Source organism: Rhinopithecus roxellana, chromosome 14 (assembly GCF_007565055.1).
Source record: "Rhinopithecus roxellana isolate Shanxi Qingling chromosome 14, ASM756505v1, whole genome shotgun sequence".
In the NCBI taxonomy this organism is placed as follows: domain Eukaryota; kingdom Metazoa; phylum Chordata; class Mammalia; order Primates; family Cercopithecidae; genus Rhinopithecus; species Rhinopithecus roxellana.
Window position 1 is genome coordinate 17,591,653 of NC_044562.1, and position 25,231 is coordinate 17,616,883.

Consider the following 25,231-nt stretch of genomic DNA (forward strand, 5'->3'; position numbering starts at 1 on the left):
ACTCTGTCTCACAAATAAAATAAAATAAAGTAAAAATTAAAAAATAAAATACACTGATGATAGCTGATGAACTAAAAAAAAAAAAGTTTTAAGAAAGTTTACAAATTTGTGTTGGGCCACATGCAGCCCAGAGGCCATGGGTTGGACAAGCTTGGTTCAAATCCTTTTATTATCCTGTTTTCTGCTTTTGCATCTCTCAGGGAAATTTACCTAGTACCCCATTCATCTAACTGATTTCTTCTGATCCCCAATCCTTCCCTTCCCATTCTACCACCCACCTCCTTCACTGCCTTCTACACCTCAAGTCTGCCCCCAGCTCCTGCACCAGACTGCATCTAAATCACACCAGGTCACAACTATTCTGTAAGACAAGAGGATTTGTGTAACCCTGTGTTGAGCCAAGTGTCACCCATTCCTCTATAATATTTATGGAATATTTACTTCCTTTTTTACCTTTCCTAATGCTTAATACTTTGCGAACTATTGGTTTTGTTCTGAAGCTTATTTTTAAGATATTCTTACTTTTACATACGAGAGTGCTTCTTTATGTTTGCCTGGTTCCAAATGAGAGGGTACCAGGGCCCGATCTTCTCTAAGCAGGAGGCTTCCCATAGGAAAGGAGTGTTCCTTTATGCTCATCCTTCATATAAATCACCAGGGAGCTTTTAAATGAACAAAGACCTGGCTGACCCAGAGGGCAGAATTTATAAATAGTATTCCAGCCCCTCCTTTAAAGCCTGTCCACCTAATCCTCCTCTCAAGATTGGAAGTGACTTGACCTTTGAGTCTTAAAACTTGGGCTCTTTTTCTCTAAAAAATCTGGTTAGCAATAAGCTGTTAAAACACATATGTTTTTAGCCAGATGATGACCAATCATCAAAGCTTGCCTTTCATTTCTAGCATTTTTAGTAAAATGTTTCCTCTTTTTTTTTTTTTTTTGGCTCCTCAGAAGTCAACTTGAAGTTTCCTCTTTTGAGGACCAGCTTTTCTCATTGTTATTATTTTAAGACACCTACGTTAATAACTTTTATTTCTCCTTACTAATAGACTATTATGGATTTCCATTTTGTAAAGTTGTTCCCAAATTGCTGCATTTCTACCATAAACTAAGGGCTTCCTTTTCACCCCTAAAATTACAGAACTTAGAGGGGCCCTCAATAGCCTCAATCCCAACATCCTTGGATGGAGCTGTCTTTGTATTTCTCTAATGCTGTATTGAGGATAAAATCTTACAAAATTTGTTAAGGATTAAAATGTTCAAGGATTATAAAATGAAGTACATGATATAGATACTGGTAGATAATTTTTCAGATTAGGGCACATGCAGGAAGTGCACAGTTATTGAACTGGCCAAACATATAAATATATTTTATAGAATATTTTTTATGTGATTCCCCAAAAGGTAAGCAATTAGGGCTGGGCACGGTGGCTCACGCCTGTAATCCCAGCATTTTGGGAGGCCGAGGCGGGCAGATCACCTGAGGTTGGGAGTTCGAGACCAGCCTGACCAACATGGAGAAAGCCCGTCTCTACTAAAAATACAAAATTAGCCGGGCGTGGTGGCACATGCCTGTAATAATCTCAACTACTCGGGAGGCTGAGGCAGGAGAATCACTTGAACCCAGGAGGCAGAGGTTGTGGTGAGCAGAAATCGCACCATTGCACTCCAGTTTGGGCAACAAAAGCGAAACTCCGCCTCCAAAAAAAAAAAAAAAAGATAAGCAATTAAGTCCTTAACCTGATTATTTACAGAGAAAAGACACTCATGTTGTGGCAATCAACCATGTATTTTTAGCTACTTCTCTCCCTTGAAATAAGGGGAGCTTAAATTTACTATTCACTAAATACCAGATAGAAGACTAATTTAAAATGTCTTTCTTTTTTATCATTTAATATATAGATTGAAGAGTAAGTCCTGGCCCCAGGCTTTGCTTTTCTGACCTCTGCCAGTCACTGTAGTACTTTTTCTGGAAGTTCAGTCTGCTCTAGCCGCAGCTTTGTACAGGGACCCTCCGGGGCTTTTCTAGTTTTGCTAGAATGCCTCACCTGCCTGTGAGCCTGGAACTGTAGAAGTCATTTTAGTTTTGTTTAGTCTTATTGTTTAATTTAAGAAAGTCTGATGTCCGTGTTGCCATAGTGGGTACATAGGACACTGTCTGCTGTGAAAGAATGGAAAGCTTGTTCAGAGCAGGTCAAATGAGGACTATGTCTTCAGAAAACCTTGGGCTTAGCTGCCTGGGACAGTTTAGATCTTAGCTCAGAGGGGATTGATAGAGCAGTAGTATCTGTTGCTTTCCTTCTGCAGTTGGGAAACTTTCTCTTAATATATAGAGACGCTGGGAGGTGTGAGCATATTTATAGCAATTATAATTGTGAGACATGACCTAAGCAAGTATGTAAACTTGCTTTTGAATTTAGTTGTTTAGAAAAAAAAAAAAGTGGGCCGGGCGCGGTGGCTCAAGCCTGTAATCCCAGCACTTTGGGAGGCCGAGACGGGCAGATCACGAGGTCAGGAGATCGAGACCATCCTGGCTAACACGGTGAAACCCCGTCTCTACTAAAAAATACAAAAATCTAGCCGGGCGAGGTGGCGGGCGCTTGTAGTCCCAGCTACTCGGGAGGCTGAGGCAGGAGAATGGCGTAAACCCGGGAGGCGGAGCTGAGATCCGGCCACTGCACTCCAGCCTGGGCGACAGAGCAAGACTCCGTCTCAAAAAAAAAAAAAAAGAAAAAGAAAAAAAAGAAAAAACAAAGTGGAGTTTGAAAATATGAACCAGAGGAAGGTAGATCACATAGGTGGAGAGGAACAGCACTGTCTGGAAATGTATTGAGCATAGAAGGACAGTTTGTTAGGAATTGCACACCCTGAGAGGAGAGTAACACAACCAGTGTGACCTGAAAGCAACAGTACATTCATGCAGGGGTGCCCACAAGCAAGTTGAGTGCACAGAAAGATAGACTCCTCACCACATTGCAGGCACTCTGCTGAATAACACTTGGTTATATTTTGAGACTTTTCTTGTATAGCAGCAAAACCTAGACAGAATCTCTCCAGAGGGTAAAATATAGTGTTATTACACACATGATGATTCCAGTCAACTGTGTTGTTTAGGGTTCTCCACTGCAAGCTATTCAAACAATGGGAAAGGGTATCTGATCTGAGGCTTTTGGAACTGCCTGGAAGTTGAAGGACAGGGTCTATAGCAAAGACCACACAGTAGGAAAGGGCAGGTTGGCATGCCCCTGCTGCCCCGACCCTGAAGAACTTCCAACTCCCTTGCAAGTCCTATAGCTTCAGGACCCCAGAACTGGGCAGCAAGTGTCCAAAGCTAGGCCTTCTTGTGCTCACCCCTAATTATACCAGGACTGGGAGAAAAGGATCTGGCCTTTCTAGCTGCTGTAGTGCAGAGCGGTCACTGCCTTCTACAAGGAAGAGAGACTATGGAGTGCTTTGGGAAGAGAGTCTGATTACAAGACAGCAAAAGAAGAAAACCAAAAAAGAGACACATGTAAACTATATCTATATTATACATATATTTTTCTGAAGCTCAGTCTCTTTGCAAATATTAATGATCTTTTGCAGACTTATCCTCTGTGCTTGCATAATATTAATTTTCTTTTCCTTTAATGGTTTGTCCGTTGTATTTTAAAACAAAACAAAACAAAAAAACTTAGCACTTTCTTCTTAAATTTAGTCTTTATTTTTATTAAGTTGTATGTGTTCATAATTTAAAGAATCACAGTCAGCCAGGCGAGGTGGCTCACAACTGTAATCCCAGCACTTTGGGAGACCAAGGCAAGCAGATCACCTGAGGTTAGGAGTTTGAGACCAGCCTGAACAACATGGAGAAACCCTGTCTCTAGTTAAAAATACAAAAATTAGCCAGGTGTGGTGGTGCATGCCTGTAATCCCAGCTACTCAGGAGGCTGAGGCAGGAGAATCACTTGAACCCAGGAGGTGGAGATTGCAGTGAGCCAAGATCGTGCCATTGCACTCTAGTCTGAGCAACAAGAGCGAAACTCCATCTCAAAAAAAAAAAACACGCTACCTAGTTTCTTTTCTTTCTTTTTTTTTTTTTTTGAGACGGAGTCTCGCTCTGTCGCCCAGGCTGGAGTGCAGTGGCCGGATCTCAGCTCACTGCAAGCTCCGCCTCCCGGGTTTACGCCATTCTCCCGCCTCAGCCTCCCGAGTAGCTGGGACTACAGGCGCCCGCCACCTCGCCCGGCTAGTTTTTTGTATTTTTTTTTTAGTAGAGACGAGGTTTCACCATGTTCGCCAGGATGGTCTCGATCTCCTGACCTCGTGATCCGCCCGTCTTGGCCTCCCAAAGTGCTGGGATTACAGGCTTGAGCCACCGCGCCCGGCCGGCTACCTAGTTTCTAATGAAGAGCACCACACCCTGTCCCCCTATTTTCTACTCCCCAGGGAAAACTATTTTCAATTCTTTTTAGCGTATTTATTTGGTATTCATCTTGATATTTCTAAAAAGCATATTGTGGCTATGTCTTAATGTTTCCATTTTAGCATTATTTATCCACTTTCCACTGTGGAAAATGACAGTTTTGTTGTTTCTCAACATTTCATGCCTGACTATCCATACATACTCTTGTTCCCTCATCCTCCCAGGTAATTATACTGGGTGTTAGCATGTGCTTTCATTGTTATGACCATATCTGCACTACTTGCAATGAAGCCATGAGTTATACTATGACTACATTTTTCTTCTAGTACTACCTTAATTTTTCTTGATGTCAATACTTGAATTTTTGTCATTTGCTTAGGTTTTCTGTGCTTCTCATGAATTTGACCCCAAAATCTCCCTCTAATTGTATAAATCTCCTTTCCACATAAACACACTAGGTATTATGAATTTCATCTTTTTAAAAGAATCTCTTTCTCAGCTTTGTGACCTGCTGTAGCCTGGGCCCTGGACTAGTCACTCTCCAGACCTGCTAAAGAGCTATTTTCTTGGGATCTTCCTTCACTGTCACTCAGGGGACTCCCTTCCTCTGTTTCTTGCTTGCTATATCCCATGTCATCCCCTTTCTTGGTTTTCTCTGTCGTTTTGATGAAACCATGTTTTCCTTAGTTTCTTAAGAAAGTAAATATTTTTTAGTTTGTTTCAGGAATTGTTTCCCTGAGAATTTTAAAGGCCCTGCTAAATTGTCTCCTATCCTCCAGGGTTCCTTTTGAATTTGATTTATTCTGATTTTTTTTTTTTTTTTCCTATTCTGATTTGACCCTTTGTATAATGACTTGTTTAACTTCTGGAAGCTTTTTGCTTTTCTTTATCTTTGATATTATGTAAATCCACTAATGATGTGATGGGCATTTGCTACACGCCCTTTTTTTTTTTTTTTTTTGAGACAGGGTTTCACTCTTGTTGCCCAGGCTGGAGTGCAATGGCACGATCTCCCGGGTTCAAGTGATTCTCCTGCCTCAGCCTCCTGAGTAGCTGGGACTACAGGCATGCACTGCCACACCTGGCTAATTTTGTATTTTTAGTAGAGTCGCGGTTTCTCCGTGTTGGTCTGGCTGGTCTTGAACTCCCAACTTCAGGTGATCTGCCCGCCTCAGTCTCCCAAAGTGCTGGATTACAGGCGTGAGTCACTGTGCCCAGCCTAGACACTTTCAATCTACGAAATTTTCTTGAATTAATTTATTGATGCCATCCTCCCCTCAGTTTTCTCTGTTCTACCTTTCTAGAACTTCTGTTAGTTAGACATTGGAACTCTTAGACTATTCTTGGACTATAAGTTTTTGTACCTTTACTCTCCTTTTTTTTTCTTTTTTTTTGAGACAGGGTCTCCCTCTGTCGCCCAGGCTGGAGTGCAATGGCATGATCTCGGCTCACTGCAGCATTGACTTTGTGGGCTCAGGCAATCCTCTCACCTCAGCCTCCAGAGTAGCTGGGACCACAGGCATGCGCCACCATGACTGGTTAATTTTGTATTTTTGTAGAGATGAGGTTTCACCATGTTTCCCAGGCTAATCTCAAACTCCTGAGCTCAAGGAATCCACCCGCCTCAGCCTCCCAAAGTGCTGGAATTACAGGCGTTGAGCCACCACACTTGGCCTGCTCTCCTGTTTTCTATCCTTGCCTTTTTCATTCTGAAAGCTTTCTTCAATTTTTTCTTTGCGTTGAGTTGTTTGGTTCTGCTATCAAAATATATGTATTACTCGAGTTCTTTTTTGTTCTCTGAATATTCTTTTTTAAATTGGTATTATTGGCTCATTTAATGGATCAAACAATACAGAAACTAGAAAATATACTTACGTTAGAAGGCATTTTCTGACAGAGAACATCAGTTGACCATCTTCATAAGTTGTAACCTCAAACCAGAGAAATTCACCTAAAATATATAGAATTTTATTGTATTAATTTTTATTGTCTGTAGAGTTTATGTCATATCTTTCTTTTTTTAATGCTCCTTTTAAAAACTTTATGTCTTTATCTGTAAGCCTCTTTATTCCTCTAAGTTACTTTTTTCCTTTAGTTTGTTTTGGTCTGTTTTTCTGTTTTTTTTTTTTTTTTTTTTTTTGAGATGGAGTCTCGCTCTGTCACCCAGGCTGGAGTGCTGTGGCCGGATCTCAGCTCACTGCAAGCTCCGCCTCCCAGGTTCACGCCATTCTCCTGCCTCAGCCTCCCGAGTAGCTGGGACTACAGGCGCCCGCCACCACGCCCAGCTAGTTTTTTGTAGTTTTTAGTAGAGACGGGGTTTCACCGTGTTAGCCAGGATGGTCTCGATCTCCTGACCTCATGATCCGCCCGTCTCAGCCTCCCAAAGTGCTGGGATTACAGGCTTGAGCCACCGCGCCCGGCTGAGGTCTGTCTTTCATAATAAATGCTTTCTTGAATTTCTGGTGATACTTGGCTATCTTCTCATATTTAAAAACAGGGCACTCAGAGGCTGAGGCAGACAGATCACTTGAGGTCAGGAGTTCGAGACCAGCCTGGCCAACATGGTGAAACCCCATCTCTATTAAAAATACAAAAATAAGCTGGGCGTGGTGACACACTCCTATAATTCCAGCTACTCGGGAGGCTGAGGCACAAGAATTGCTTGAACCCAGGAGGCAAATGTTGTAGTGAGCTGAGATTGTGCCACTGCACTCCAGCCTGTGTGACAGAGTGAGACTCTGTCTCAAAAAAAAGGGGGGGGGGGGGCACTACAAAGCAATTTGAGAGTTCTGTGCTTGTGGGTGAAGTGTATGGACTGTGGCCTTCACTATAGAGTGATCTTCATGAGTTGTTTCCTAGGGGTACATCTGATGTTTGTTTCTTTAGGTATTTTATCTTGGTTGGTTAGATCCTGTTGGTAAATTTTAAATTTTGCACTGTTCATTTTCTGTCCCTTTCTTGCAGTTTCTAGGTGTGTACAGCCTTAAGATTCTCATAGATAATAATGTCTTCTCTAGGTTTCTGCTTCCTCTTTTAGATGTCTTTTTGACTCTCCTACACATTCTTATCTGCTTCCATAGCAATGAGCAGTTTGACAGACTTTTTAAAAAGTAAACAAGAGTTGGTGGGAGTAAACATGAGACACCTAGAGTACAAAGTGGGAGTCACTTTCAGTGCCTTATTTTTCCTTAGTCATATTTGATCAGAAATTGGATGAACCTTCGGGATGCTGAAACAGGGAAGATTCTCTGGCAAGGAACAGAAGACCTGTCTGTCCCTGGTGTGGAGCATGAAGGTACTTTCCAACCCTTTGTCTACACAGGGCTGTGACCAATGCCAGACTAGCACCTGAGCATAAGAGAGCTAAGTTAACACATACCTAATAGGCGGGTGAGCCCCTGAAGACGCAGCATGTTAATCCATGTGTTGTTGACATGTTGACAGTTTCAATTACAATTATTATTGTTTTTTTTTTTTGAGACACACTCCAGGCTGGAGTGCAGTGGTGCGATCTCGGCTCACTGCAACCTCCGCTTCCCAGGTTCCAGCAATTCTCATGTCTCAGCCTCCCAGGTAGCTGGGATTATGGGCACGTGCCACCACACCCATCTAATTTTTGTATTTTGAGTAGAGGCAGGGTTTCACCATGTTGGCCACCCTGGTCTTGAACTCCTGACCTCAAGTGATCTGCCCGCCTCAGCCTCCCAAAGTGCTGGGATTACAGGTGTGAGCCACCACACCCAACCCAGTTGCTTTCTTAACGTTTCTTTCTCCCACTTCCCAAAACCCATTATGTGCTGAAATTTTACCATTAGAACATACCCAAAGATAGAAACTGAGATCTCAACTTTTTTCTCCAAAAGAAAATTTGTATTTTTATCTCCCTGAAGTAAAGAAGTAAGGGGTTAAAATCACCAGAACAGAGTAGAGAGAAGGTACCCATGAAGCCCGCTTCCTGATGAGGCCCTTAGATGCACAAAACCTGGTGTTCCTTGAAGATCTAATATCTTTCAGATATGAGTGACCAATTAGAGTCCTCTGCTTTCAACCACACAAAGTGTAGTGCACTTACCAAGGCATTATCCAAAATGTAATAAAGTGTTCTCTAAATCAGCTGTAAGAAGCTCCCAGAAATTTGAAGCATCATAGTCATGTGGTTTTCATTTAGAATGGCTTCAACATTTGTTTTTCTCTTACCAGCCCGTGTTCCCAAGAAAATCCTCAAGTGCAAGGCAGTGTCTCGAGAACTCAATTTTTCTTCAACAGAACAAATGGAAAAATTCCGCCTGGAACAAAAAGTTTACTTCAAAGGGCAATGCCTAGAAGGTATTCTGCTGCCTGCATGCCTGAAATCAGGGCTTAGGGCGACCAGGACAAAAGGCAACAATACCCAGTGAACTAAAGCAGTGCTTTGATAACATTCCTTTTACAACTCAGTTTGTGGTAGGGTTCCTACACTCTGCAAGACTGTGAATCCCCAGTGAAAGCAAGCCAAAACAAAGCTGGCTACTGCAAGGGGCTCTGAGGTCTCTGACACTGGGAGCATGGATGGTGGTACCTGGTTTAGGCACTGACATTGTATTGTGATATGGTCATGGAGGAAGCTGCTATGAGCAGGGCCTAGTACAGTGCTCTACATACAGTATCATACAGATTTGACTGGCAAGGCCACTCTGCATTGAATTCTCACCATGCAGTATAAGAGGGCACATAAGCCCCTTCGAGCTAGTCCAAGTGAATTGAGCTATGTATCTATGTATAGTTCACATCTAGCCTACCTCTAAGAAAATGCTGCTTATGTTGTGTCCTGGTCACTGGTCCTAGTCCTTTAGGCCTCAAAGCATGAGAAGCAAGCCTTTGGTGTGGTTCAGAGGACAACCTGAGGAGGCTTCCCTGTCTTTTTTATGCCTCTGGTCTGAGAGGTTGCTGATAACTTCCTGGTGGTTCTCAGGGTAGAAAGAGGCTCACTCTAGAGGAGGGAGACAAAGAGCCCTTAAACTTTATACTGGGGCACCTGCTCACCCCGGCTTTTCCTTCTTCCTTCAGAATGGTTCTTCGAGTTTGGCTTTGTGATCCCTAACTCCACAAATACCTGGCAGTCCTTGATAGAGGCAGCACCCGAGTCCCAGATGATGCCAGCAAGCGTCTTAACGTGAGTGAGCAGGTCTCAGGAAATTACGAAGTGTGTCTAGAAATAGTCATTCCAGGCAGGTGGGACTCCTGGTGCCATTCAGTGGGCAGAGAGCTCAGTTGAGAAATAGAGTAAAAGAGTATCCAAGGTTGTCTAGGTTTCCAGGTTCCTGACCTTTTTCATATAAAAAAGACAGTGTGATAGAGTGGAAAGAATAATTAAAAAAAAAAAAAAAAAAAAACTTTAGATTAGACCAGATTTAAATTCCTGATTCACCCTGACTACCTGTGTCATCTTGGGCACTAATATACTTTGTCTCTCTGAGCCTTAGTCTTTCATCTCTAAACACAGAAATTAATTCTCTCTTACAGAGGTGTAATGAAGATAAAATGCAATGGCATGGAAGGAGACTGGCATTTAATATATACCGAATCTATGTTAATTTGCTCCCATTCCTGACTACCATACTTCCGGTATCTCTGTATTTTGTTTAGATCACCTTTAACAGAATCTGGCAAAGTCCTATTAATAATTCTGTTTTCGGCCGGGCGCGGTGGCTCACGCCTGTAATCCCAGCACTTTGGGAGGCCGAGACGGGCGGATCACAAGGTCAGGAGATCGAGACCATCCTGGCTAACACGGTGAAACCCCGTCTCTACTAAAAATACAAAAAATTAGCCGGGCGCGGTGGCGGGTGCCTGTAGTCCCAGCTACTCAGGAGGCTGAGGCAGGAGAATGGCGTGAACCCGGGAGGCGGAGCTTGCAGTGAGCCGAGATCGCGCCACTGCACTCCAGCCTCGGCGACAGAGCGAGACTCCGTCTCAAAAAAAAAAATAATAATAATAATAATAATAATAATTCTGTTTTCAAGGATAATACTTGGTTACAATTTTTTGGTGAATAGCTTACCATATTAATAGCTTTGGTTCCTGTTCAAAGAACAATTTGTTTGTGCTTTGTCCAAAAACACGGTCAGTAACTTCCCACCTCCCATTGTCTGTGGGAAAGGTGTTAGTCTCTCAGATGTTATAGTAATAGTACCTTCTAAAGAGTTAGTCCCGGCCAGGCGCGGTGGCTCAAACGCCTGTAATCCCAGCACTTTGGGAGGCCGAGGCGGGCGAATCACAAGGTCAGGAGACCGAGACCACGGTGAAACCCCGTCTCTATCAAAAATACAAAAAATTAGCCGGGCGCGGTGGCGGGCGCCTGTAGTCCCAGCTACTCAGGAGGCTGAGGCAGGAGAATGGCGTGAACCCGGGAGGCGGAGCTTGCCGTGAGCCGAGATTGCGTCACTGCACTCCAGCCTGGGCGACAGAGCGAGACTCCGACTCAAAAAAAAAAAAAAAAAGAGTCCCAAATTAGCTGGGCATGGTGGCACACACCTGTAATCCCCGCTACTCAAGAGGCTGAGATAGGAGAATTGCTTGAATCTGGGAGGTGGAGGTTGCAGTGAGCCAAAATCACGCCACTGCATTCCAGCCTGGGTAACAGAGCAAGACTCTGTTTCAAAAAAAAAAAAGAGTTAGTCCCACAGATAATTGTGTAATATTGGATCATCTCTTTCAACAGTTCCTTTATGAAAGCCATATTGAATTTGTTAAAAATTGAGGTTATTTACTTTTAGGTTTTTTGTTTGTTTTGGTTTTGGGTTTTGTTTATTTTATTAAAAAATAATAATAATAATAACAGGGTCTTGCCATGTTGCCCAGGCTGGACTCCAGCTCCTGGGCTCAAATGGTCTTCCTGCCTCAGCCTCCTAAGTAGGTGAGACTACAGGCATGTGCCACCATGCCTGTCTCTACTTTTTAAGTTTTTTTTTTTTTTTCTTTGAGACAGAGTCTCTCTCTGTTGCCCAGGCTGGAGTGCAGTGGCACAATATTGGCTCACTGCAACCTCTGCCTCCTGGGTTCAAGTGATTCTCCTGCCTCAGCCTCCTAAGTCTCTGGGATTACTGGCACCCACCACCATGCCCAGCTAATTTTTTGTATTTTTTAGTAGAGATGGGATTTTGCCTTGTTGACCAGGCTGGTCTTGAGCTCCTGACCTCAGGTGATCCACTCGTCTTGGCCTCCCAAAGTGCTGAGATTACAGGCATGAGCCACCGTGCCCAGCCCATTTTTAAGTTTTTAATAGTTTTTTTTAAGAGCCAGGTGTGGTGACACTTGCCTATGATCCTAGCTACTTGGGAAGCTGAGGGGAGAGGATTGCTTGAGTCCAAGAGTTTGAGACTAGCTTGGGCAACATAGCAAGACCTCATCTAAATTTTGTAACAGAGGCTGGGTGTGGTGGCTTACACCTGTTATCCCAGCACTTTGGGAGGCGGAGTCAGGTGGATCACAAGGTCAGGAAATCGAGACCATCCTGGCTAACACAGCAAAACCCCATTTCTACTAAAAATACAAAAAAATAGGCCAGGCGCAGTGGCTCAAGCCTGTAATCCCAGCACTTTGGGAGGCCGAGACGGGCAGATCATGACGTCAGGAGATCGAGACCATCCTGGCTAACACAGTGAAACCCCGTCTCTACTAAAAAAATACAAAAAACTAGCCGGGTGTGGTGGCGGGCACCTGTAGTCCTAGCTACTCGGGAGGCTGAGACAGGAGAATGGTGTAAACCTGGGAAGCGGAGCTTGCACTGAGCTGAGATTGCGCCACTGCACTCCAGCCTGGACGACAGAGTGAGACTGCATCTCAAAAAAAAAAAAAAATTAGCCAGGCCTGGTGGCACGCACCTGTAGTCCCAGCTACTCGGGAGGCTGAGGCAGGAGAATCACTTGAATCCAAGTGCTGGAGGTTGCAGTGAGCCGAGATTGTGCCTCTGCACTCCAGCCTGGGCAACAGGGTGAGACTCCATCTCAAAAATAAATAAATAAATAAATAAACAAATAAATACAAATTTGTAATAGAATTGTTTAAAGTTTTAATGGTTTTAAAAATAGATTTTTAATTACAATGGTAGCTATTTTTATATCCTATCAGCCAGTCAGATTTTGAGTACCTTATTTACCTGTTTTATAATTAATTACAAGCAGAATTTATCTGCTGGTTATTAATTACCCTGGGAAAGTACAGAGTAGTTTAGGAAAGCAGGTTTTTGTGTTTTTTTTAGATTTTATTTATTTATTTTTTTTTTTTAATTTTATTTATTTATTTATTTTTTTTTTTTTTGAGACGGAGTCTTGCTCTGTCGCCGGGGCTGGAGTGCAGTGGCCGGATCTCAGCTCACTGCAAGCTCCGCCTCCCGGGTTTACGCCATTCTCCTGCCTCAGCCTCCGGAGTAGCTGGGACTACAGGCGCCCGCCACCTCGCCCGGCTAGTATTTTGTATTTTTAATAGAGACGGGGTTTCACCGTGTTAGCCAGGATGGTCTCGATCTCCTGACCTCGGGATCCGCCCGTCTCAGCCTCCCAAAGTGCTGGGATTACAGGCTTGAGCCACCGCGCCCGGCTTTTTTTTTAGATTTTATTAAACTTCATTTGACTTCTTCTTCACCAGGCCGGATTTTTTGTTGCTGTTTTTATTTCTTTTTTTTTTTTTTTTTTTTTGAGACAGAGTCTCGATCTGTCTCAAACCTACCATAAGATGAAAATATCATAAGTCAAAAATGCATTTAATATCCCCATAAATCCACCAGAAAGTTGAAAGATCATAAGTTGATTCATTGTAAGTAGGGGACCAACTATACTTAACTTTTTAGAACCCCCAAAAACAGTTGCCCTAAACTCAGCTCAAGTGTGATTTGGTAAGGTCATGGTCTCTCCCATTTTACAAATGGGAGCACTGAGATACCCACCAAGAAAAATAAAATTCTTCCCTCACAATACAGGTGCATCATTTAGTGTTCTTTAGTTGTAAGTCATAGAAACAGGCTCTGGCTAATACGAGAGTTGAAAGACTAAGGGGGAGACCTGGGGTGGCTCGAAAGATGCAGGTGGGCAGGAATCCCTGGATGGCTTCCTCAAGGAGAAGCTACAGGAAGGATCTTGCTCAAAGGAAAGAGTCTGATGGGCCTAAGTTACATCCTCTGTTCACCCTTTTGCCAGGTGAGTGAGGGGCCACTCACTTGGCACATGGACTGGAGGAAGGGTGGTTCCCAAATGAAGAGCAAGGTGCTGATACCCAAAGGCAGGAAAATAGATGTGGGCCAGGCTAAAGCCCACCTTTCCACTATAGTGAGTACTGTAGAGAAGGATGCTGCCCCTGAGGTCTGCAGGCTTCTATGTATAAACCAGCCAGAGGTGTCCATGAATGCGGTATCAGAAAGTCAGTCGGATCTATAAGCACCCTGTGTGCAGAGCACTCTACTAAAGGCTTTAGAATGTACCAAGGAGTGGAGACATGCTCTCACTTCTGATTTGGGAGCTTGACAGGGATGAATCTAGCCACATAAATTAAATGTCGTGTTAGACTTGTAGCCCTATATAGACAAGGATTTTAATGGCCCCAAGCTAATACTCTGGGTGGGTACATGTCCTTTGGCCCAGGAATCCAGATGGAAACCACTTTGTGGAAATGAAATCTTGTGCCTAACATGCTCACTCTTTTGCCCTCTGTTTCTCTTCTTTCTTACAGTGGGAATGTTATCATAGAAACAAAGTTTTTTGACGACGATCTTCTTGTAAGCACATCCAGAGTGAGACTTTTCTATGTTTGAAAGAAGAATGTGTGCGCATGTCAAGAATTTGGGTTTTTTGGAGGGAGGAGGAAACTATGTTTACTTTTTTCCTCCACACTTTTGATTTTTGACACTTCCACCCCTAATTCCCTCAACAGCAGAACCTACCTGCAGCCACCAGGGGACCAGCTCTGTGTAGGTAACCAGATGGCTCTTTTTCCCAAGCTGCCATCTTCCAGCTGACCAGACTAAACTCCCAACCCCAGACCAGGGCAGGGGACAGGTCTCAAATCCTTCCCTCCCCACACAGGGAACAAACACATACCACAAACTAATAACTGTACCTGTCGCCCTCCTTGTCTCCTCCTTGGGCCCTACAGGCTACACATCTACCTTTGGCCCCTGGTTTTGGAAAAATTCCATGTTCCTGACCCATGTTTAGTTTTTTCCTACCATTTCTATTTCATACATTCTCATACATTTAACTTGTAAAATAGACTGTGATATTATTACATAATGTAATTAAAAGTATGAATTAAAATATTCCTACAGTCTTTAGCATCGCACTGCTTTTATCTCCTTTTTCTGGAAAGTGAACCTGGCTGCATAATGCAAAGAAACCAAATATAAGATCACAACTGTATTTTACTCCAGGAATGGAACTGATAGATCTTGTTCCCTAGTGCCGCAGTTACTGCTTTCCAAAATTGTGCAACATACTTGAACCAAACCCATGACCTTAACATTTGTCTTTTAAACACAATCCTTTTTTTTCTTTTTTTTTGAGACGGAGTCTCGCTCTGTCGCCCAGGCTGGAGTGCAGTGACCGGATCTCAGCTCACTGCAAGCTCTGCCTCCCGGGTTTACGCTATTCTCCTGCCTCAGCCTCCCAAGTAGCTGGGACTACAGGCGCCCGCCTCGTCGCCCGGCTAGTTTTTTTGTATTTTTTAGTAGAGACGGGGTTTCACCGTATTAGCCAGGATGGTCTCGATCTCCTGACCTCGTGATCCGCCCGTCTCGGCCTCCCAAAGTGCTGGGATTACAGGCTTGAGCCACCGCGCCCGGCCTCGACACAATCTTTAATGGTCCTTTTCCACAACATACATGCACTCTTTGTTTGTTTATTATTGTTAATTGTTTCTATTTGTTTACAGTATTCATTTGTTCAAGAAGTTTCCAGAAAGGGCGGTTCTAAGTTGGTAGAGTAGGGACTCTTGTATTCCTAAATGAGACTAGAAGCTACAAAACAAAAAGATCTGCACGGACCTAACTGGAGAACGATGGGAAGGCATCTGGGCTGGGAGGAGGCTGGGAGGCCTTTAAGACTGCTGTCTTTGGAAGCCAGCATGGGAGAAAAGGGATTACAACTGGCAGTTCTTTCGGGTCTGACATAAAAGAGAACACCAAAAAGTGTTCTTACCTCAGAGCTACTAGTAGCCTTCAGTGTCTTTTTTTGTTGTTGTTTTGTTCTATGACAGAGTCTCATCCTTGTTGCCCAGGCTGGAGTGCAATGGCGCGATCTCAGCTCACTGCAACCTCTGCCTCCTGGGTTCAGGCAATTATCCTGCCTCAGCCTCCTGAGTAGCCTGCCACCACACCTAGCTAATTTTTTTGTAATTTTAGTAGAGACAGTGTTTCACCATGTTGGCCAGACTGGTATCGAACTTCTGACCTCAGGTGATCTGCCCGGCTCGGCCTCCCAAAGTGCTAGGATTACAGGCTTGAGCCACCGCTCCTGGCCTGCCTTCACTGTCTTTTTTTTTTTTTTTTTTTTGAGACAGAGTCTCGCTTTATCGCCCAGGCTGGAGTGCAGTGGCATGATCTCAGCTCACTGCAAGCCACTGTCTTTTATAAAATACCAACAATTACATGTTTTCAAGTTACCAAAGCAGTAAGGTCTGAGGCCAGAGGACAGAACACACCAAAGGTGTGGCTCTCTTTGGTGTGGCTCTTGCTCTCGGATTCCTCTTTTCCTTTTCTCTCTATTACCTGAGTCTGTTTGCATCTGCGGGTGGGGAGGAGAAACAGTACATTTTTAGTGTACTAGCATCATCTTTCAATGACGTTTCAATTCCTCATATTAGATCTGTTGTCTTCAAAAGCTATTTTTTATTTTTTTACTTTATTTTATTTTATTTTATTTTATTTTATTTTATTTTATTTTATTTTATTTTTTTGAGACAGAGTCTTGCTCTGTCACCCGGGCTGGAGTACAGTAACATGATCTCGGCTCACTGCAACCTCCACCTCCTGGGTTCAAGCAATTCTCCTGTCTCAACCTCCCAAGTAGCTGGGATTACAGGCACGCACCACCACGCTGGTTAATTTTTTTTTTTTTTTTTGTATTTTTGGTAGAGACAGGGTTTCACCATATTGGTCAGGGTGGTCTCGAACTGCTGACCTCAGGTGATCCACCCACCTCAGCCTCCCAAAATGCTGGGATTGCAGACGTGAGCCACCATGCCCGGCCCAAAAGCTATTTTTTAAATACTAAAGTTTGGATGGAAAAACAAGTTGGTGTAACCCCAGCACTTTAGGAGGCCAAGGTGGAAGGATTGCTTGAGCCCGGGGGTTCAAGACCAACCTGGGGTAACAATGGTAAAACCCAGTTTCTACAAAAAAAAAAAAAAAAAAAAAAATTATCCAGGCATGGAGGTGTGTGCCTGTAGTCCCAACTATTCGGGAGGATGCAGCAGGAGGATTGCTTGAGCCCAGGAGGCAGAGGTTGCAGTGGGTTGAGATCGTGCCACTGAACACTGGCGTGGGTGACAAAGCAAGACCCTGTTGGAAGGAAGGAAAAGGAAGGAAGGAAGGAAGGAAGGAAGGAAGGAAGGAAGGAAGGAAGGAACTAAACAACATGTAAGAAAAGAAAAAACAGCTGGGCATGGTGGCGGGTGCAGAGGAAGGAAGGAAGGAAGGAAAAGGAAGGAAGGAAGGAAGGAAGGAAGGAAGGAAGGAAGGAAGGAAGGAAGGAAGGAAGGAAGGAAGGAAGGAAGGAAGGAAGGAAGGAACTAAACAAAATGTAAAGAAAAGAAAAAAACAGCTGGGCATGGTGGCGGGTGCCTGTAGTCCCATCTACTCAGGAGGCTGAGGCAGGGAGAACTGCTTGAGCCAGGGAGATGTTGCAGTGAGCCGAGATCACGCCACTGCACTCCAGCCTGGGCAACAGAGCAAGAGTCCGTCTCAAAAAAAGAAAGAAAGAAAAAAACAAGCTGAAAATGAATTGCTTTATTGTTTATTTATCTATTTATTCTTTTAGAGACAGAGTCTCTCTCTGTCACCTAGGCCGGAGTGCAGTTGGCACGATACTAGCTCACAAGAGCCTCAAACTCCTGGACTCAAGAGATCCTCTAACCTTAGCTTCCCGAGTAGCTGGGACTACACATGTGCGCCACCATGCCCAGCTAATTTTTTTAACTCTTTTTTTTTTTTTTTCTGAGACAGAGTTTTGTTCTGTCACCCAGGCTGGAGTGCAGTGGTGTGATCTCAACTCACTGCAACCTCTGCCTCCCAGATTCAAGCAATTCTCCTGCCTCAGACTCTTGAGTAGCTAGGATTATAGACACGTGCCACCACACCCAGCTAATTTTTGTATTTTTAGTAGAGATGGGATTTTACCATGTTGGTCAGGGCTTGTCTCGAACTCCTGACCTCGTGATCCACCCTGCCTCAGCCTCCCAAAGTGCTGGGATTACAGGCGTGAGCCACTGCGCCCTGCCTTAAAAACTTTTTTATAGAGATGAGGATCTCACTGTGTTGTCCAGGCTGGTCTCAAACTCCTGGTCTCAAGAAATTCCTGCCTCAGCCTCCCAAAGCACTGGGATTACAGGTGTCAGCCACCGCACCAAGCCTGAATTACCTTCGTAAAATGCCATCTCTTTTTCTAAGAGTGAACCCATCTCCTTCTCTTTGCTAAACCGTATCTGCTCCCCATAATTCCATCAAGGAATGTTCTCATGGGACTGAACACACTGTAGTGGAGAAAGGACTTCCCAGAGAATGCTTCTCCACTCATTCGTCTGTCCAAAACAGTCAGACATGCTTCTTGCTAGCTGCTCTAAGAAAAATAGAAAGTGTGTGCTTCAGGGACAGTACTGACTAGGGGCTCCAAGTAGTGTGGGTGGGATTTGAACTGGTGAGGGGGAAGGCTGAATGCTAGGAGGAGGAGGAAGGAATTGGTGCAGGCCTAAGTAAACACAAGCAAAAGGAGAGGACAGGGGAACTGTAGGGACTAGGACCCTTGTGAAGTCAAAGTCAGCTCTGGTATGGCAGGCCTTGGTGCAGGCCCGGATGCCTGGAGAAGCAGCTTTTTCTGGATACACTGAAAGCCGCAGAATGTTCCTGGAAAGAGACTCATATAGACCAGGCCTAGCACAGTCTATGGCCACTGATTTTCAGACCAGCAATGGGCATGTCCCCGCCCCACCCGGCTCCCAGAGAGTCTGATCAGTAGGTGTGAGGCCCAGAAACCTGCACCTTAAAGCCGCCAGGTGATTCCGATGCAGGTGGTCTATGGACCATGCTTTGAGAAATACTGGTAGAAGCATTTAATATGTGTTAGAGACATAGATGTGTATATGAGGATGGCTGCAGGACAGACTGAGGTCTCCAAGTGGCTTGCTTAAGGAACGGAGTCCCATCTCTGACCTGTACAAGCTGAGAGGGAGAGTTCAGCTGCTCAGGGCAATCAAGAGGGCCTTAAGAGTCTGTGTTGGGGAGGAGATGGGGGAAGAATCCCAGTCCGCACAGCCTTGGAGAAGGAGACTTGCGAGAAAGAATATAGATTTCTATTTAGAGAATTTCGGTTAAACTTTGCTGTGTAATGTGCAATACACCCTCGCATCTGTACCCCCATTATGTTTCTTGCCAGTGTTTTGAGTATTGGGCTTTTGTGATGGGGAATATGATGAAGTACTGAGTCTGACCCTAGTTAGGCATGAAAGTCTTCCAAAGGGAGACTTCACACTTCCACATTCAGGCCACACTTATAGGCCTGTTATACCCACTAATAAGATGCTGTGCTAGGCACAAGCCTACCTTTACTGAGTTTGTCTCTAGTAGGAGGATACAATAAATAATTATCAGAAATGCCATAAGAGGCCTGGGGTGGTGGCTCATGCCTGCAATCCCAGCACTTTGGGAGGCTGAGGCGGGTGGATCACATGAGGTCAGGAGTTCAAGACCAGCCTGGCCAATATGGTGAAACCCCATCTCTACAGACAAAAAAAAAGAAAAAAAATAGCTGGGCGTGGTGGTGGGCACCTATAATCCCAGCTGTTCAGGAGGCTGAGGCAGGAGAATCGCTTGAACCTGGGAGGTGGAGGTTGCAATGAGCCAAGATCGTACCACTACACTCCAGCCTGGGTGACAAGAGCGAAACTTCATCTCAAAAAAAGAAAAAAAAAATATCGGGTGCGGTGGCTCACACCTGTAATCCCAACACTTTGGGAGGCTGAGGTGGGCGGATCACGAGGTCAGGAGTTTGAGACCAGCCTGGTCAACACAATGAAACCCCGTCTCTACTAAAAATACAAAAAATTAGCTGGGCATGGTGGCGGGTGCCTGTAATCCCAGCTACTCGGGAGGCTGAGACAGGAGAGTAGCTTGAACCCAGGAGGTGGAGGTTACAGTGAGCTGAGATCGTGCCACTCTACTCCAGCCTGGGTGACAGAACTAGACTCCTTCTCAAAAAAAAAAAAAAAAAAAAGAAAGAAAAAAGGAAAAAAAAATGCCATAAGAGAAATACCAGGAGGCCGGGCATGGTGGCTCAAGCCTGTAATCCCGGCACTTTGGGAGGCCGAGACGGGCAGATCACGAGGTCAGGAGATCGAGACTATCCTGGCTAACATGGTGAAACCCCGTCTCTACTAAAAAATACAAAAAAAAAACTAGCCGGGCGAGATGGCGGGCGCCTGTAGTCCCAGCTACTCGGGAGGCTGAGGCAGGAGAATGGCGTAAACCCGGGAGGCGGAGCTTGCAGTGAGCTGAGATCTGGCCACTGCACTCCAGCCTGGGCGACAGAGCAAGACTCCGTCTCAAAAAAAAAAAAAAAAAAAAAAAAAAAAAAGAGAAATACCAGGTAGAAATTTAAAGGAAGAGGAGACTATGCTCAAGACAAAATCGGAAAAGCCTTTTCTCTTCTCCAGATCCATCAACCCTCAGCTCACCAAACATGTTCAAATCACCTTAAAAAATGAATTTCTAAAAATAAGATTTATCTTCAATCTTGCATGGCCTTCAGCTTCTGCCCTAGCCCTTCTCTTTCTCTGCAGATCCAAACTTGGAATTGTCTTCACTCATGCTTCCCACTCCTCTCATCCACTCCTCAGGAATTGTCTTCACTCATGCTTCCCACTCCTCTCATCCACTCCTCAAACACTGCCATCTGGCTCTGGCCCCCGCCCCTCTGTCGGGTGCCTTCGAGTCCTTGCTTTCTCTGCTGCATCTGATTCTTCTAATGTCTGCTGGGTTTCTCTTCTCCTTGCATTCTTGGAGCCCCTCTTCTGGGTGTTCTGCTCCTTCCTCATCTGTAGGCTCTTCATTTTCTTCCAGCTGCCTCGTCCCAAAAATGTCTTAGATTTTCTTTTTTAGTTGTAGTGTATTGAGAACATGCTATGTGACAATTCTTTAGGCATTATACATTTACTCCCCACACATTTACTGAGCACTTTTTATACTCCAGACACTGTTCTAAGTGATGGAGATAACTTACTAGACAAGATGAGTGAGGGCCCTATTTTCCCATTAGATTTTCTTGTTTCTTTGTTTTGAGATGGAGTTTCGCTCTTGTTGTCCAGGCTGGAGTGCAGTGGCGTGGTCTCAGCTTGCTGCAACCTCCACCTCCCAGGTTCAAGCAATCCTCCTGCCTCAGCCTCCCAAGTAGCAGGGATTACAGGCACCCGCCACCACACCTGGCTAATTTTTGTATTTTTAGTAGGGACGGGGTTTCACCGTGTTGGCCAGGCTGGTCTTGAACTCCTGACCTCCTGATCCATCCACCTCAGCTTCCCAAAGTGCTGGAATTACAGGCATGAGCCGCCGTGCCCAGCCAATCTCCCATTAGATTTTAATGGGAGGAGACAGAAGGCAAATAATTTCAGATAGTGATCAGTGTTCTGAAGAAAGCAAGACAGTACAATGACAGCATCAGTCTGGAATGATGGGGTGTAGAAACTGAAAGAAGTCAAGGCCAGGCATGGGTGGCTCACAACTGTAATTTCAACACTTTGGGAGGCCAAGGGGGAGGATCACTTGAGGCCAGAAGTTCGAAACCAGCCTGGGCAACATAGCAAGACCCTGTCTTTATTTTTTGAAAAAAAAAAAAAAAAAAAAAATGAAAGAAGTCAACATTCAGCAATTGACTTCCAAAACAGAATTTTTTAGTCTCCAGCAAACCAAAAGTCTGGAAAGCCAGGCTTTACTCCAAAAGAAAAGAGTGTTTAAATCCCTTAAACTGACATCAACATGACAAGAACCAGGTGTACGCTACTTGATTACCTGTTGAATACAGAGAACTCAGGCTACAACGTGAGGGAAATCGTTATAGGAGAAGGTGAAAGCCCTCCCCTTGCAGCCTAGTGTATGATGGAGAAGAGAAATGAGGAAAAAGTCGGGCAAAGAGGTCAGGTGTCCTTGCTTTCCTTCACTCCCAGTCACACATGAGAAGAGTGGCTGGACACATCCACCCAGGGTGTGGGCATCCCCTGTCTCCATTCTCCCTGCCCCACTTGCCCCACTGCCCCACAGCCCAGTAGACCCTAGAACATTGACCTCACTTCATAAACATCTTGTTCGTGTCCTCACCATCCCCACGGCCCCCACCTCAGCTCCTGTAACCATCTCAGGACTGCAGCACTGGCCTCCCTTCCTGACTTATTCTCCACGGCACAGCCAGAAAGAACATACTAAGGTGCAATCTGATCACCAGCCCCGCTAGTTACAATACTGTCCTGTGCCTGTGGGACAGTACTTTAAGCCTGTATTGTCCAGTTTATTTTTAGAACTTCTTGCTAATGACCTGGTAATTGTTTCACAGCTTTCAAAACACACTATTAAAATGGTCCTCAAAGTGAAGACATAATCGGGCTTAGCAATTCTATTTGGTGATTTTGTTTGATCTGTAACTAAGCAGCTTCAGCTGTAGCTTTGAATAAACTGAGGGGTGGAGTTGAGTGAGAATCAGGGATTTGGCAAAGATGTTTGGTTCCCAGGGCACTTCCGCAAACTCACAGGGAGGCCGCAGGATTTTTTTAATTTTCAAAGAAAAGACAGTGGCACTGAACATCTGTCCTATTAACTCTTAACTATTAGCTCAAGATTGTTAAGTTTCAAATTAGGCCATGCTGCATTCTCTTTGATGAAATATCTGTGGGAAGCTGAGCTTGCGGAGGTTTGGGTGATAAGAAGCAAGAACCCAGAGAAAATCAACGTGAACAGGAGATGAGGATGGTGGCGTCCAATCGGATTCCAAGGTACGAAAAGCTGTGCAGTGACTAATAGGCACACACACTCCATTAGTAAGTCATTCATTTTAATTAAAAATGAAATTAGGCCGGGCGCGGTGGCTCAAGCCTGTAATCCCAGCACTTTGGGAGGCCGAGACGGGCGGATCACGAGGTCAGGAGATTGAGACCATCCTGGCTAACACAGTGAAACCCCGTCTCTACTAAAAATACAAAAACTAGCCGGGCGAGGTGGCGGGCGCCTGTAGTCCCAGCTACTCGGGAGGCTGAGGCGGGAGAATGGCGCAAACCCGGGAGGCGGAGCTTGCAGTGAACTGAGATCCGGCCACTGCACTCCAGTCCGGGCGACAGAGCGAGACTCCGCCTCAAAAAAAAAAAAAAAAAAAAATGAAATTAGACCAGACATGGTGGCTCACACCTGTAATCCCCACACTTTGGGAGGTGGGTGGATCACTTGAGGCCAGGAGTTCAAGACCAGCCTGGCACAGTGAAACCCCGTCTCTACCAAAAAATACAAAAATTAGCTGGGTGTGGTAGCATGTGCCTCTAGTCCCAGCTACTTGGGAGGCTGAGGCAGGAGAATCGATTGAACCCAGGAGGTGGAGGTTACAGTTAGCTGAGATCACGCCACTGCACTTTAGCCTGAGCAACAGAGTGAGCGCATCTCAAAAAAAAAAAAAACAAAAAAAAAGACAGAAAATATTTTCTCAATTTATGTGGCTTTTTTTCTCCAAAATAATATGACAAGGCCGGGCGCAGTGGCTCAAGCCTGTAATCCCAGCACTTTGGGAGGCCGAGACGGGCAGATCACGAGGTCAGGAGATCGAGACCAGCCTGGCTAACACAGTGAAACCCCGTCTCTACTAAAAAAATACAAAAAACTAGCTGGGCGAGGTAGCAGGTGCCTGTAGTCCCAGCTACTCGGGAGGCTGAGGCAGGAGAATGGCATAAACCCGGGAGGCGGAGCTTGCAGTGAGCTGAGATCCAGCCGCTGCACTCCAGCCTGGGCCACAGAGCGAGACTCCATCTCAATCAATCAATCAATCAATCAATAATATGACAAGCTACCAAATTAAAGCAGAAATGCTTCATACGTTGTCTGAACCTAACTAACTAAAGAGGAGTTCATTTATTTTGGCCTAGGTGCACTAATAAAAGTTACTGAACCACTAAGATTGCTGTGAACAGAGAAAGTTTGGGGACCTCTGTTAAGCTCTTAGTTTAAAGACATATTTGTCTTGAAGGACCAGGCACCATGGCTTACACCTGCAATCCCAGCACTTTGAGAGGCCGAGGCAGGAGGATTGCTTGAGCCCAAGAATACAAGTCTAGCCTGGGGAACAAAGCAAGATTCCCGTCTCTGCAAAACAAAAATTTTTTTTCATTAGCTGGGTGTGGTGACACACACCTGTGGTCCCAGCTACTTGGGAAGCTGAGGCAGGAGGATTACTTGAACTCAGGAAGTTGAAGCTGCAGTGAGCCATGTTCATGCCACTGCACACCAGGCTAGGCAACAGAGTGAGATTCCTGTCTCAAAAAAATCAAATGTCTTTCAGAGGGTTAAAAACATATAATCAGCTGGGCATGGTGGCTCCCTGCTGTAATCCCAGCACTTTGGGAGGCAGAGGCAGGGGACTGTTTGAGATCAGGAGTTCAAGATGAGCCTGGGCAACATGGTGAAACGCCATCTCTACCAAAAATACAAAACTTAGCTGGGCGTGGTGGTGCGCACCTATAGTCCCAGCTACTTAGGAGTCTGAGGTGGGAGCATCGCTTGAGCCTGGGAGGCAGAGGTTGTGGTGAGCCGAGATCATGCCACTGCACCCCAGCCTGGGTGACAAAGTGAAGCCCTGTCTCAAGAAAGAAACACACTCATCACCATCACTGGCAGCTGTAGCAACAAATGGGTATTGACCACCCACTTCTGAGCTCTGAAGCAGCTCTTGGTTCAATGGAATGCTTTTGAATTCTTGCACTTATTAAAGGAAATGCATTAAATGGAAAAGGCATCTACTCAGATATCTTAGAAAGACTTCTTAAGTGAACTGACTTGCTCAAATCATCCCCCAAATAATTCTTCTGTTATAAGAGGATAAGCAAAGTTATTGTCACTTGAATGCTTTATATATATTAATTATTTCATTTGGAGTTAAATTATGTGCATTTGAGATATAATATGCTATCTGAATATTTTATGGGTCACAAGGTGCCCTGGCATAATCAAGTGGAGATGATTGGTCTACTTGTTTACAGAACTTAAAATTACACTTTATTGTTTTATGTTATTAAAGAGGTCAATCATGATCATTTCTTTTCTTTATGATACATTGTTGGCTATGCATATTGTTACTTTAGGTCTAGCTCTTAGTCAGGATTAGAATCCAAATAATCTCTACTGGCAAGTATATACCAACTTTTAATTGGCTTATATTCAGCAACAATATTCTTTAACAGATATTGAAAATTTTGAATAACTAATATTCATTTGGTAAAATTAGGCTAAGATTATAACCAGTTTTTCTTGGAGGATTCCAAGAAAGTAACAGCAGACTTACTTAAAAGTAGACATTTTCGGCCGGCTGCAGTGGCTCATACCTGTAATACGAGCACTTTGGGAGACT

At 44.5% G+C, this 25,231-nt stretch overlaps 1 protein-coding gene across 2 annotated transcripts in view; it reads left to right on the forward strand.

The window, feature by feature from the left end:
* Nucleotides 1–14,714, forward strand: part of PDE6D (phosphodiesterase 6D) — a 65,458-nt gene extending 50,744 nt beyond the window's left edge. Inside the window, exons 2-5 of one of the 2 annotated variants that reach the window (XM_010354575.2) lie at nucleotides 7,610–7,698; nucleotides 8,604–8,729; nucleotides 9,450–9,555; nucleotides 14,106–14,714. In XM_010354575.2, coding sequence (XP_010352877.1) covers nucleotides 7,610–7,698; nucleotides 8,604–8,729; nucleotides 9,450–9,555; nucleotides 14,106–14,187 — 403 coding nt within the window. In that variant the 3' untranslated portion in view covers nucleotides 14,188–14,714. The remainder of the gene's footprint in view (nucleotides 1–7,609; nucleotides 7,699–8,603; nucleotides 8,730–9,449; nucleotides 9,556–14,105) is intronic. The other variant, XM_010354576.2, reaches the window with a different exon arrangement.
* Nucleotides 14,715–25,231: the final 10,517 nt, after the last annotated feature.